Source organism: Pelmatolapia mariae, linkage group LG13 (genome assembly GCF_036321145.2).
Source record: "Pelmatolapia mariae isolate MD_Pm_ZW linkage group LG13, Pm_UMD_F_2, whole genome shotgun sequence".
Classification (NCBI taxonomy): domain Eukaryota; kingdom Metazoa; phylum Chordata; class Actinopteri; order Cichliformes; family Cichlidae; genus Pelmatolapia; species Pelmatolapia mariae.
Genome location: NC_086238.1, coordinates 16,553,585 through 16,568,319, shown reverse-complemented (window position 1 = coordinate 16,568,319; position 14,735 = coordinate 16,553,585). Strand labels below are relative to the sequence as shown.

Below are 14,735 nucleotides of genomic sequence, written 5' to 3'. Positions count from 1 at the left end.
GGGGCTGTAGCAAGGCTGAGGATGAGATAATAAAGCACGCAAAGCTACTCTAGAAGAGAATTTGGAGTTGGAAATGAGAATGAATCGGCCCCTTTAATAAAACCATTTCCTTGTGAGTGATGCGTAAACACACTGAGAAATAAAACGTTGTTTCTCAACAGAGTGTAGACTGCAGGATATAAGGTAGATCTGAGGGTATGAATGCCCTCAGGGCACACAGGGGAAATAGTAGGATACTGTGCCATCACATTGCTTCAGTTGAGTTAAGGACACTTCAGTGTTTCCAGATGTTGTTGTGCATCTCTTGTCTCGCTATTTTACTGACTGCAGATTTCATGAGCTGGGCATCTTTTAAGAAAAACACATGCATTGTTCCAGTTTGGTTTGAGTGATTGTTAAAACACTCCTAACAGGACCTGGAAATAAATACTCTTTGCAGCAGGGATGAAACTTAAAATAATTTATTAACACTGGTTGCACATACAGTTTATTAAGATGGATAAGACCATAACATACAAAAAATAAATAAATAAATACTCCCAGTGTCCCCATGGAATTCAAGTATTGGTTGAGGTGAAATGGAAACAGTCTTCAGAGCCTGTCACACCAGTACTCTGATGTTTCAGTGTAAGAGGGTACGTCGATGTGGAAGACCTGTGTGTCAGACGGAGGAGTCTGAGGAGGGCTGTTGACCCCCGAGTCGCTGTCATGCTCAGATTGGTTCAACTCTGCAGCTGCACTTTTCACTTCCAGCTTCTGGCCAGGAAGTGATTCAGGCGGGGGCGGGGCCTCGGCTTTTGGCGTGATGTTTTGCAAGTGCACCACCTCGCTGTGCTCTTGTGCGCACGGCAGAAGTACCAAAATGTCCTTGCGGAATTTGGAGCTCATGCCGAAGTAGATGAGCGGGTTGTAAAAACTGGCAGACTTGGCAAAGAGGCGGGTGATGATACTGGTTGTGCTTGGCACGTGGAAGCCCCAGGCTGACCACATAGACACCACTGCATATGGCGACCAGGCCAGGATGAAAGCAGTGCAGATTACAATGGAAATCTAAAAAGAGACATAAGGAAACAATTGTCAGCACTTGAGTAACGTGAGTGGAGGTTTATGACTGAGCGGGCACTTTTAAGTAGACCTTTTAAGAGTCCCTTTTTACATTTCTAATCAAGCCTTTCAATAAACCCTCCACAACTAGATTCAACTATTTTCCTTTTATCCTACCCTTGTGACGTCCCGCTCCATCTTCCTTTGGCGGGCGGTGAGGTAACCGTCAGCTGACATGGCATTAGTGGTTTTCACTGTGTTGATAATGGAGATGTAGGAGAAGAGCATGATCATCACCGGAATGAAAAAGCAGAAGATCAGGATGGATATGATGTAGGATTTGTAAATAGTGGAGTAATTGGCTTTGGACCAGTCCACTTCACAAGTTCCATAACCTCGATCTACGAAACACGAGATACAAGATCAGATCACGGCTCTGTTGTCATGTTGCATGAAGCACTGTTAAGTCCGATGCATAAAACAGACCTGTGTAGCTGCCCCAGCCCAGGAGTGGAGCAACAGACCAAAAAATCCCTCCAGTCCAAATGCAGATTAGTGACACAGCAATCGTGTTGATGCTAATACAATGAGCTGCGAGAAGACAGAGCAAGGACAAGTAACATGAGTACAGCCTGCTATTCTCACACCGTGGAACTGACTGCAGGATTGTTTGCAGTTTAAAAACAGTTTAAAGGTTATGATTTTGGCAACAGAAAAAGTTAGATGCAGAATTCTTGACTTGCTATGAATTTCTGTTGAACAATGAAGTCTTTTCTTTATTAACAGCCTTTGCTGACATCTGCGACTGAAAAGGGCCTCTGTTGATAAAGTGTTCAAGGGAAGAAAATAATAGTTTGTTCTATTTCCAGGCAACGAGCAACGTCTAATTTAAATATCCCATATTATATGTGCACAGCAGTTTTCAAGGATTTCAGCGATTTTAATACTGAGCTGTATTTTGTGGATTATCTGCATTGGTTTACCTGCACATTTCACTCTCCTAACTCATTTGCACACAAAAACACATGCAGCGGGTTTTTTTTAGATTTAGTATCGGAGCGAAGGTTTTAGTAAACGCAGCTGGTGCCACACCACATTTACCACTAATGTCCATAGTTTAACGACAAATGTAAAAACACTCAGGTTAACATGAGCAGCCACAAACAATAAAATCCTTTATCTCTCGCCGACAGCAGAAGCAGTTACTCAACTAAATTTCCAGCGTAATTAAGGCATTTTTTAACATCAGTTGCAACCCCCAAAATAACAAATCTCACTTCAAAATAAGTTAATAATGTCTTTGAGAAATAAAAATGAAACTGCGGGAGACGAGTGGTCGTTATTTCCACAGCTGAAGCCTGTAATGAGCTTTCATTAGCACTAAAAACACCACACTCCCCTGTCAGATAAGAGACTGCTGCTGGAATGCGAGGAAGGCCAAAAGGCTGGGCTAAAGCTGTAAACCTTTGTTTGGATGGCATCCCTTTATGTATCTGGTGATGCTGATCACCGTCAAGGTGTTGATGCTCGCGAGGCCGAAGAGCAGCGTGAAGAAGCCGTCCACCTGGATGGAGAGAGAGAGAAAGATGGACTGGTAGTTCCTGATTTCACGTCTTCAAAATATCTGTGAGTGGTCAGTGACGCCTCGGGGTAGAGAGCCAGTGCCTGTCTAATGTCAGACCTTTGTCTGCCGAGTTACTTTAGATTTTATCAGATAGAGATGCTACAGATAAAGAGCTCTTCCTCCCTTTTGGTCAATATGCTCCAGACACAGAGCCTTTCCTCTGATGTAAGCTGTACAGGTTCAATAAGGGGAAATTAAAATGGAAAATCTTTACTGTGTCTGCTCATTTGTAGATATTAACTTATATCACAGGAAAATTTGATTTGACTCCCAAATATGGCAACACATGGAGCTTTGTTGCAGTCAGCCCATTGTTTGGGAATCTTTAATCACAGCTCTTCTTAAAGGAAATTATGCTACTGTGTTTCAGTCTGGCCCCAACTGTGTAACACCCAGCTCCTGCTGTGCCATTTCCAGGTGATGGGGATCAGTTGAGGTTGCTTACTGATTACTTTCTTGATCTTCCTTAAATGTAATCCTATTACTTCCAAGCATCACGTTCTTTCACCCTCATTGTGCAGAAAACTATCTTACTAACATTGGTATGGTTTTTATTAAGCATTAATCTTATGTTTCATTTTAGTTCTTATAAAATTTCAGGACCAGGTGCAATAAAAATAGCGGTTTAGTGCAGTTTAGTGCAACTAATCTGTCTTTTATTTGGCTCTCAAGAAGGTGATGTAAACTTTCATAGACCTTTTACACTGCTGCATCATTTCTTCCTCTGAACTTTCCTTCTGTAATGTCACATGATCGTGAGAGGCTCTTTCATATCTAATAACGTCCTGCCCCACCGAGTGTGAAACACGGGGATGAGGCCCAGCTTGCAGCTCGCTCATGTCCCATCACGCTTCATGCAGTAATGTGCTTCTCATATGCCTGTCTCCTTCACCTTTCTATTCTTTTTCTCCCCTATTTCTGTCACTTTTTACCTGATTCCCCTATTTATGTCTGAGGCTCCCTGCCTTAGCCCACTTCTCTTGGGGGAAGGTGAAATAAGAGAGGTGTGGGTACTTCCCTTCCCAATATTTCTCTTTCACCGGAGATTGGATGACTGAGAGATGAGATCATCTCTGTGGCTGTAGGGAAGCCTAAGAGCAGCAGAGCTTGATTTACAGTATTGCTTTCACTTAGATTTTTAAGGTTTACGTTCTCCAGACTAAAATATATTCTGGTTACACCGGCTTGTTTTTGTATGACTCCTCAGAGACTTCACTCGCTGCAGCACGGAAATCACAATTTCTACCACGCCTGGCTTCGAGCAAGAAAAAGATCCTGGATGAATTCCAAGCTAAAGTATGACAAATATTTCTTTTCAAGCTGAGGCTGTAGGAAGAGAAAAACAGAGAAATGAATGGTTAAATATAAGATCCTGCAATATAAGTGCATGTAGATATAAAATTCAACAAATATCCACCAAAGCAGGTCTTAACCGTTCACTGTTTGGTTGTTGACAGGTGCCCTACTGCTAGAAGAAAGGCCTCCACAATGGTAATCTTATCACGATTTAACCTCCAGCCCACATGTCTACTAGAATAATCCCTCGCACGTACACACACCCACACGCATATACACCTTACTGTTACACTTCCACAGATTCTTTTAATGTACTTTATTAACTGAGGGCTGGCCAAAGACAGCAGATGCACATGGATGGTTTTTTGGTGACTCTGCACAGTCATAGCTCCTGCGATAAGACTTGTTGTTCCAAATGTCACTATTTTGAAGTCTTGTTCGAGTTTGGCTTTTACCTGGCAGGTCCAGATCCAGGTGATCAAATACCCATCATCCTTGAAGATATTGAATATTTCTAGGATTCCCCGGGAGTAGCCGAATATTGAAATGCTGGCATCAGAGATTGCGAGGTTTAAGGTGAGCAAATCGGTTGATTGAAGTGTGGCCCGCTGCCTGTACAGGACAAACATCACTAAACTGTTTCCAAACCAGGACAGCCATCCTGCAGGGAGGGAAGCACACAGAATATTCAGGGGATACCTAATTAACCACATAGCATAGGATACTAAATCTTATGGTAGCATATGACATTGTATGGTGTTTTATTTTATTATATTTTATCATATTGTATCGTATGTAGTAGTATAGTACTATTAGATAATATGTTACATACAGTATAGGAACATGTACGTATGTATCATTGCTGTTAGTTCTGGATCTCATCCTGAAGTGACTCCAATAGTGTGAATAACCCGTGAAGCTCAGAGTTAAACCCTTTTACTCTGTAGTCAGATAACAAGCCAACAGGGTCCCTTTCTTTTTATATCTCAGACTCTGTGTTACACAAAATCTCTCGACTGTCTTAGCTGGCACGGTCCAAAAGGCGGCCCAAACCAAACTGTGGGTGTCAGCTGTGGACTGGCCTTTGGAAACAAGAGTCGGTTTTGTTCTTGACACTTGAATAATGTGTGACTCTTTCATGCGAATGTAGGAAATACAGTATATCAAGCAATACTGACACAGTAGCATAACTTACAATCCAAGTAAACATATTTCATCTACAAACAATACACGAATAATGCAAAAAATAAACATTGCATTCCAGCGTATGGTGGTTTACTTACCCAGCACTAACAGGTAGACTCCAATGATGGTCTGTCCTTGATCAGACAGAGGAGGGTCTATATGCAGGGTGCTCAGGTTATTATTCCTCCATGGAATATTCACCACCTTCAGAGTGAAAGCCTTCAGCGTCAGCTCCATGGCCTGAATTTCGATGCCTATGCATGAATTCTTTCTGTCCTCTTCAAAATCCCTGCTCTCCTCTGCTTTCAGTAGACACTGCAGTGACACACGAGCAGGGATGACCGGTCAGTTCATTTTAAATCCAGCTTAGACACAGTCACTAATACCTCACTACTAACTGTCCAAATGACTGCAGCTGTAATCCTATCTACTGCTTAACAACTAAGAAGATAGAGGTTTTGGGTGGAAATTTGAGGCAACGGGGAAAGGTTCAGTGGGTTAGTCTAATTTTCAGAGTGGCTTCATAAAGCTTAAAGACAAAGGTCTCGTCTCAAGCAAAGCTATCTTAAAGCCCTCAGCAGAGATCAAAGCAGTGCTGAACAATTTCAAACGCCATCTTGTGCATTTTCTTTGAATTGTCTCCTGCAGGTTTGTGTGAATGCCAAACAGGAATTAATGGCTGAAGCTTTTCAGTTGGGCAATAGCACAGAATTGGTATTTACATTTCAATATATCATTATTAGTAACGTTCTGAAAAATATAAATAACAAATGTATTTACCCTTGTCCAGTATCAACAGGCACCTAACATCAAGTGTTTGGGCAGCATTTACATTTAAGAAAATTTTATTGTATTTAGTATATAAACATAATGTAGGTGTATCTACTGGATAATAGATACTGATTTCTAAATAACTGTACATGAATAACTTTATTATACTTTATTATAAACTGTAATATTATACTGCAGTATATTTCTAACCAGGCAGCTCATTCTCGCTCTCTCGACAATACTTTTGTCATAGATATAACACATTTTGGGGATGTGAAAGAGATGTGAAATGTAAAAGTGAGGTCAGAGGTCAAATGTGATGTAATATTTGGATACTTAGAATCCCCATACAAAAGTATAATTTCCTAAATGTTGCGAATGGCAGTAAGAAACATACTTTGAAATAGAGTTTCAGATCAATCTATTGACCTAAAGAAAAGATGAGAGCTCAAATGTGATGATACTTGAAGTCTTTATGCAGTACTTTCTGTATGCTGACAACAAACATCACACTTGTACGAATTATAGTTAAAGTTATAAGGATTTTTGCCATTTTTTGATCAATAAATCATTAAGTTAACCTTGAAGACCTTGGTGGATGTAACCAAATTTTAATGGAGTTTTAACATGACTACGCTCTACACCCCTACAAAGTTTTAGGGGTAATTTCAGAACATTTCAAGCCCATCATTTTAACAGAATGACACGCACACACATATGTAAACACTACTAAGAACATCTGTGGAGGTAACAAAAGTCAATCCGAAAACAATTTTAAAAAAATAAGTGCTGGGATACTAATAAAATTGAGCTTTGGCAGCTTTTCCATCTTGACCATTCAAATATCTGCTTGCACTTTTAGTCCAACTCCTGAACCCCTCTCAAGAGTTGTGTTCCTGTTTCTGTACTTCCATTTAGAAGGAGGTGATGACTTTAGACCTGCTGCAGTAAACACAGAGGACATTCATCTAAACATACACCAAACCTCAGAAATATCATATGAAGTATAATTTAGTTTGTTTGAGCTAATGTGTGCACTGAGAAATGTGCTCTGATGTCAGTGTGAGAACATCTGGCACTTCAGAAACACGATCTTTATTTAGCTCCACCAGCAGATGCTGGTGCAGTGTTATTGATTAACATTGTTTTGTTCTGTGAAAACTTATAATTGCAGCACATCTCCCCTCCTCCACCTTCTCTCCTTCTTCTCTTCACAGTGAACTTCTCTGTGGTGACACACCCACCAAAGGGGTATCCTGAACACCCCCCCTCAGTTTGTATTTAGTTCACAGTGTGCACCTTGTTTCTCTCTTCTGGCTGCCACAGCCCAGGATGTGGTGGGAAGGGCTGCTTGTGCTTCTGATGCCAGATGCCTCTGTGCTTCCGCGTCTTCTTTCAGCCTCTGAAAGCCAGCGAGCAAGAGAAAGAAGGAGCCAAAGGGGAAAATGAACCTCTGACCCCAACTGTCACCCGTCCAGCAGCAAACACTGAACGCAGTCTTTGCACACCATACCTTCAGCCAGAGACTCAGAATGACACGGCTTCAGCCCTGCAGTGATCCCTGTGTATGCAGCCCGCAGTGTCACAAAGGTTTCCTGATGCCTCTGTGTGATGTGATAATGGTGCCGTTCATATGCGATGGTGCTAGATGTTAAAGTTCCTATTTTTGTTCGCATAATATGAAGTCATGACACTGTTGATGTTAATTTCCTGCAGCAGGCTGGAAAGCTATCCTCCTACAGTGAAATTAAGGTGATTAGGAGTGCATGACATAAAGTCATTGTTTAGTGCAGCTGCTCCTGAGATTAAACTGTTGCTAAAGGAAAAAGGACAAAGAAGACCCCGCATCCAATCTACAAGGACAAAGCTAAAGACAATGACATCTGTCAACAGAGGATAAATGTGTGAAGCTGGGATCTTGTAGTCTGTCAGCTGCTGTGCAGAGATGTGGGCTCTGTTCTGACAAAAATACAAAATCCATGCATCAAGCACAGGTTTTGCTGAGTTAAGAACAAAGCACCGGCACCTACCATACGCCGCACAGTGCTTAAGTGTTGCCACATTACAGGAAGACGACAAGATTACCTTAGCGCTCACCTGTATACCTTGGCACGTGTTTGAGTTCACAAAGCTGGGCAATCACGGTGCACCTACAGTAGGTCACTGTATCTTTCTCTCGATCTCGCTCTGTCTTAAGCAAAGCCAGAGACAGAGCAAGCAATTTTCCAAATGGAAAATCACAGACACATATGCTATTATGAAGGTGTGTGTTAAAGGCTAAGAGCTGTCTGAAGGCAACAAAGCCTCTCTTCACTGGGGACATTCACCAGGTCAAGAAACCAATACAGGATCTGCTTGAAAAAAAGTGTGCATACTTTTTTCCCTCCCTGTCACTGAACGACAGACACAGGGACTGATTGTATGAAGGTAAATGGCTTGCCTGTCATTTTTGTGTGCCAGTCCATGCATGGCATTCGTAGAAATACATTTTCACATCTACAGGAAATCTGTAATAAAAATTGTTCGAGGGGGTTTCTCAAAAGGTGGCCTCTAGCAAGGCTGGTAGTAGTGACAGTGATTCTACACAATTTATCATAAATGGATTCGAAGTAAAGCTATTTACTGCCTCTCCATGCCCCTGTGTGCTGGATCGTTAATATGAATAATAATCTCTGCAAGGCTGAAGCCTTTTAAGATTTCCTGCAGTGGCTCAGGAAGTAGAGCAGATCATCTACTAATCAGAAGGTTGGTGGTTTGATCGCTGGCTGCTCCAGTCTGCATGCCAAATGATCCTTGGGCAAGATACTGAGTGTGTGAACGTTAGATAAGCACTTAGACATAAAAACAGTGCTTGTGTGAATGTGAGATAGCTGTGCTCGAGTAGAAAACTGCTATATAAGAACCAAGCCATTTATATTTGACATAAAATAGGGGGGAAAAAACTTCAAGGAACATCAAGCTGGCTTACTGGCGATGGGATGGGATAGGTCCCATAAAAAAACACAAACCACGAATGCCTGCCCACAACATGTTCACACCTATGCTTCAAAGGCTTCGTCACTCTGCGCAAATATAATTTCACACAAGTTAGGAATATGTCTAAACACTGCGGGGCATCTTTTTATCCGATGACATAAACTTAAAGATTCATGCTGCAGTTAGATGCTTTGAAAAAGTTATAATTAAAATGTGGCTATTATACGCTGTATGTGAGGTAAAGCTCTCATGAAGTAAACAGAGACCACAGTTCCTAAGTTCACCTCAGACAAAGACCAGACTAATTTTACTGTTCCCTCTGCACCTAACTGTTTCATGACTCCACAGCCAAGCCTGCTATAACCACAGATTGCTGCTCCAAATATAATTATGCTAAAATAGTGCATGGTGTTACAGTGTTAAGTTGTCCAGTTGAGCTGTCTGAAATTGCACAGAGGAAATGAACACTTTATATTATTGGTCTTATCTGCCAGCTTTTTATTTTCAGGACAAAAGTGCAGCACTTTTGTCTAAAATACCGCTTTTTTGGATAAAACCTTCAAATAAAGCTCATATGAAATAACAGATGAATGGTTCAGTATGCATTTGAAGTGAACACAGGCTCTGTGTTGTGACCAGCAAGCAATGTGGACTGGTTCTGTGGCTCGAGATCTTTGGCTCTGGACCACATGCAAACATTTTTTTGGGCACTGGTCTAGTTTGCAATTTCTCTTCCTGAGTGTGTTTGTGTAAGCAGGTAACTTATGTAAGAGAGTCTCACTGAGGGCTGAATGTTCACCTTTCCTAAAGTGGTCTGCACATCACCTTTGACATAAGGGGATATTTGGCCAAAGTATAAATGCGGAAATATTAACCTACAAATCAAACTCTAGATCCTGTAAAACCTTACATCCTAAAAATATGTGAATACAACTGGACACCTAGAGCCACGTGCTTTTCAAGACTAAATTGACACAATTTCTTCATCTGACAGATGACGGCTTATGCTTCCATTTAAGTTTATATGGAAGAGCTAGTAGCTGATGTGAATGGCCAGCTCTTTGCATCAGCCTCCTTTACCTGTGCTCCAACACTTGAACTCTTCTTGAAACTTCTGGGGACTAAGAAAATTAGTGATCTCCTTTGACATCTTGAAGGAATCCAACCTGTCCCTTTGCATGATGCGTTGCAACACATAGGTGCCTGCTGGTGCGGGACAGGGGTAAACATGTTTCAGACATTTTAAACCTTTTAAAAAGCATGACCTTATTAGCAACAGAAATGTCCACAGCTGTCCTAACGCCTCATCAGGGTGAGTGAGTTGAGCCGTGTTTGACAGAAGGTTAGTGGGCTACATTATTATCCTCTCCCTGAGCAAAAACTTATGCTTAATGATGGCAGCTTCGCTACACCTAATCACCCAAATGACACATGCCTGGCTGGGCTTAAATAAGACAGCTGTTACTGACCTGTTTACTTGGAGGTCAGTGTAGCTCCTAAGGAAGAACATTTATACCTCTAGTCTTAAATTACTAAATTTCAGACACAGTTTTAAAAATGTAAATGTTTTCTGCAACTCAGAGGAAGAAAAATCCAGTTTTTGTTGTTGTTAGCAATGTGCTAGGTGTCATGTAAGCTAATAGCCAAGCTAGTTAGTGTTAGCTAGTGTGTACACAAGGCTAGATTAGTTTCCTTGTCATTACATTGAGTACCACGTAATTATAAGTCCAAACGGTGCATGTGCAGTTCTGGTCAGAAGTTTACATACACTCATCACAGGCAATGTCATGGTAATGTCATGGTAATGTGGGGCTTTTAATAACTTCATTTAACAGTTCTTTTTCCAGGGTGGAATGATTGTATAGGATACATCTTCAACGACTTTAAAAACAGGAACTGGGTGGACAGGTTTGAATTTATTCTGAATTTCCTCTAATCCACATAAACAAATTTATACGTGAAGGCTGAAATATTCACACCACTTGCCATTTGAACAATACTAATATTTGCAAATTTTATTGTTAACTTGTACAGCCTCCAACAGAGAAATTGGGAAAATACAACAATAGAAGAGAATGGTACTTTTAGGGATACTTTAACACCCCCACTAAGGGTCTAAACTCGACAATGCTAAAGACAGAAACTGAGGAATCTGAGGGAGGTGTATAAGGCTATGGCCCAGGAGGAGGAGAGTGATCAGGAGACCAGTGGAGCCCTGTTCCTCTGTAAGAAGATCCTGTCTTATTTATTATAAAGGAGTTATGTATAACAATACTATAAAGCTGCACGGAGCACTGAGGTTCAAAGTACAGTAATAAGTGGAAGAAACATATTTGTAGTGAAATCTACATAAAAATGCAGTCCTTTTCTTTTATTTGCAGATGTGGAATGTGCACAAAATCACTATTCACGTGTAACAACAAGTTATTTTTTCGGAGACACCCACATGGCAGGTAGAGGCTTTTACAGACGAATCATGTTTTTCGCGGTTTTAGTTAAGTTACAATGAACAACATCCACTTTGGGTCATCTTTCATAATCCCCACCTGCATTCCTACTCATTATCATTTATCCACCAGCTGCAAAGTTTAAAATTTAAACTTGTTTAAACTTTCACTCAAACCAAAATAATATATCAACATATTCTTCAATCTTGTAACAAAGCTAAAGCTGTTCTAACTGACCGCATTCCTGTTTTCATGCTTTTTTCATTTGTCACCCTTAAAAGGATTAGTCAAAACAAATACATATATTTCTTTATAAAATAAAAGCCAATGGTTAAAGTGGGACTTTCCTTGAGTTTTATTGTCAAATAAAGGAGAATTATTCTAGAACTACTGCCTGTCAACTCATTTTAATACAGTCATAAAAAAAATAAAGTTTAAGGTATTCAGATTTTCTTAAGTACCATCAGTAATGTTTCTAAACAATATTAACATTGAATAACACTCTGAAGCACAGTGAATTATTGGATCATTTGCCCCTGTTGGAGGAAGATGGGTGGAATCTTGTCAAGGCTGAACTGAAGAAGCAGCAGATTCTTTCTTCCAGAAAAACCTGAAGTGCTTTTTCTTCTTTTTCAGGCACAGTTCTTGGAGATCTTTGTTCTGCGCTATGAGATTTCACATCTCTTGGAAAAGCTCTTTGATGGAAAAGCTCTTGGAAAAGCCCTTTGTTTTTTTTCTCCATGTTCTAGAGCAGGCGTGTCGAGCTCCAGGCCTCGAGGGCCAGTGCCCTGCAGTTTTTAGATATCACCCTGGGTCAACACACCTAAATCAAATGATTAGTTCATTATGAAGCCTCTGGAGAACTTGAAGACATGCTGAGGAGGTAATTTAGCCATTTAAATCAGCTGTGTTGGATCAAGGACACATCTAAAACCTAAGGCCTTCGAGGCCTGGAGTTCGACACCTGTGTTCTAGAGCTTGCACTGCATCTCTTGGTGTTTTTCGTAAAGTTTGCCCTGCAGGTCTTTGTATTTAGCTTCCTTTTCTTCTTTCTCATTTTCCAGTTGTGCATTCTTTTGGAGCGCTTCATTAATTATCACTTGAAGCCCTTCGTTTTTCTTCTCCATGTTCTGGAGCCTGGACTGTATCTCTTGGTCTTGTTCTTGAAGCTTGCACTGCAGGTCTTTGTATTCAGCTTCATGCTCTTCATTTCTCTCTGCTTCTCCACTTGGTTGCAACCATATTTCTCTTGAAATATGCCTTTAAATTACAATATAATCAATTTTTTAAAAAAATTTATTAGTTTTCAAAAAAAAAGAAGAAAAATGTTCAGTCTACCTTACTTGTATGCTTTAGTAAACAAGAAGCAAATTCAAATCAGCGCATTCGAACAATGAGGCCGCTGTGTTGTATCATGGAAACGTCGATGCAGTTTGTGGTCTGTTTATTGATTCCACTGATAGCTCCACTGATATCTTTGGAGAAAGTGGGTCAGCCATAGATGCTGAAAGAATAGGGAACTGTGCAAAAGGTACTGAAACAAATTGAGTTGGTGAGACAGGCTGAATGTCAAATAAATGTGTTACAATGCAGTAGTCAATTAGTAGCCATGTAAAATACAAAAACAGCTCAGTGTTCTTATGAGATCATTTCTCATCCCTGAGCAAGGGTATTTATTTGGCTCACAGTGATAGAGCGTACTCAGAAATGTGTGCAGATCAGGTGCATGCAGACAGGTGATAAATGTGAGTAATTTACATAGATAAATGCACAGAACACAGAGGATTTTCAGCAACTCTCTCCAGCTCATTTCCATATGTGTGGGTTCAACCTCTGAGGCCTGGTCTCACTTAAAAGAAAGTGCTTTCCTGACCACCTGGACAACATACCAGTCAGTCCTTAGTGGGTCACTTAAAAATGCAATGCACAGATGTAAAACACCTAGTACAGTCTGGGCCATTGGGTATCCGGTCTTTAAGTGATGACGTGATAAACCCGGGTCCAAGCTACTCTGCGTTTTTATTACCACTATTCATTTTAAAGCTCAGTATATTATTTGAAAGTCCCAATGCAGCTTTCTTTAACAAAACAGACTGTACTGTCATGTCAAACACAGCAGGTAATGAGCAAGAACAGCTAATAAAGTTAGCACAGAATCTTGTTCATTTATTAGCTCCAGTCATTTAAAAGAACATGTCACAATCTTGTACAGATTCACAAATACCCTACCTAATCTCTGTTCTAGGATGCCCTCTGGACCCAGTTCAAATGCTCTCTACAGAAAAGGGCAGAGTTTTGGGTCCATTATTATTTTCTTTTTACATGCTTCCTTTAGCTGGCATTATTCAATCTTTTAGTGACATTTCTTATCATTTCTATGCTGATGACATTCAACTGCATATGTCCTTTAACCTCCTATGAGCCGAACTCTTCCATTACATGCATTTTTAATTTCTCTTTGATATTTGGGCCGATTGGGACCTGATGAATGTAAAAACAAAGAATTACCAGATCTTTTTTTTTTTTTTTTTTACCTAATTTTTGTTCCTAAGAAAAATGAGAGCCACATATGAGGATATTCGTTTAAAATTTCGATAGAACTGTAGCAGTATAATGTCCTCGTAAGTGGATGTCAGGCCCTTGTAGAGCAAAATTTAGTATTTTGGTCTAAATAACCCAAAATGTGATGTCCACATATGTGGACGCCAGGTCCTAGGAGGTTAAGCCTCATCAGCTGGATAGGCTGTCCACCCTAGTCCAGTGCTTAACTCAGGTTTCTGATTGCCTTTCTAGCAACTAACTTGTTTTAAACACGAACAAGACAGAGACCATGATCATAACTCCTCCTGAACTACACTCTAAAATCAGTCTGGTTCTTGCTTCTTACTGTCCTTCTGCTAAGTCAAATATTCGAAATCTTGGAGTAACATTTGATTCTTCTCTGGGCCTTGACTTACATGTAAAATCTTTGTCTCGTTCCTGTTTCTTTCGTTTAAGAAACGTTTTCCACTCACAGATAGTTTGTTGGTTGTTCCCCGTACATGACTGAAGACAAAAGGGGACAGAGTCTTTCAGTCTGTGGCCCCAAGGCTGTGGAACAGTCTACCACTACAACTACGTTTGGTTAGCTCTGTGGAATCCTTTAAAAAGCAGTTAAAAACTATTCTGTTTAAACAAGCCTTCTGTTGATCAATGCTTTTTAATTTTTTTAAATTTACATTTAACCTTTTATATTGTGTATATTGTCTATTTTGTTACTTAACATTCTGTTTATTTTAATCTTTGTGTACAGCGCTTTGTGACTTTCTATGAAAAGCGCTTAATAAATAAACTTAACTTACTTACTTAAGCACTCACATACACATTCAAGAGAAATCAGAATAGAGAAACAG

The 14,735-nt window shown here is 40.3% G+C and overlaps 1 protein-coding gene across 1 annotated transcript; it reads right to left on the bottom strand.

Moving 5' to 3' along the window:
- Positions 1–445: 445 nt before the first annotated feature.
- Positions 446–5,492, bottom strand: LOC134640121 (visual pigment-like receptor peropsin). The gene is made up of 6 exons (XM_063491731.1): positions 5,248–5,492; positions 4,420–4,625; positions 2,509–2,608; positions 1,531–1,635; positions 1,222–1,445; positions 446–1,050 (listed from the first exon to the last, which is right to left on the bottom strand). The coding sequence occupies exons 1-6, from the start codon at positions 5,384–5,386 to the stop codon at positions 592–594; spliced, it is 1,233 nt and encodes a 410-aa protein (XP_063347801.1). The 5' UTR covers positions 5,387–5,492; the 3' UTR covers positions 446–591.
- Between the last annotated feature and the right edge of the window lie 9,243 nt (positions 5,493–14,735).

Bases quoted from the DNA above. Each gene is read 5' to 3' on its own strand.
- LOC134640121 (XM_063491731.1), bottom strand. From the start codon at position 5,386: ATGGAGCTGACGCTGAAGGCTTTCACTCTGAAGGTGGTGAATATTCCA. The intron at 4,626-5,247 runs GTAAGTAAACCA...CCCTCCCTGCAG, and splicing joins AGTCTACCTGTTAGTGCTGG to GATGGCTGTCCTGGTTTGGA. The intron at 1,051-1,221 runs GTAGGATAAAAG...GTCTCTTTTTAG, and splicing joins TGGAGCGGGACGTCACAAGG to ATTTCCATTGTAATCTGCAC.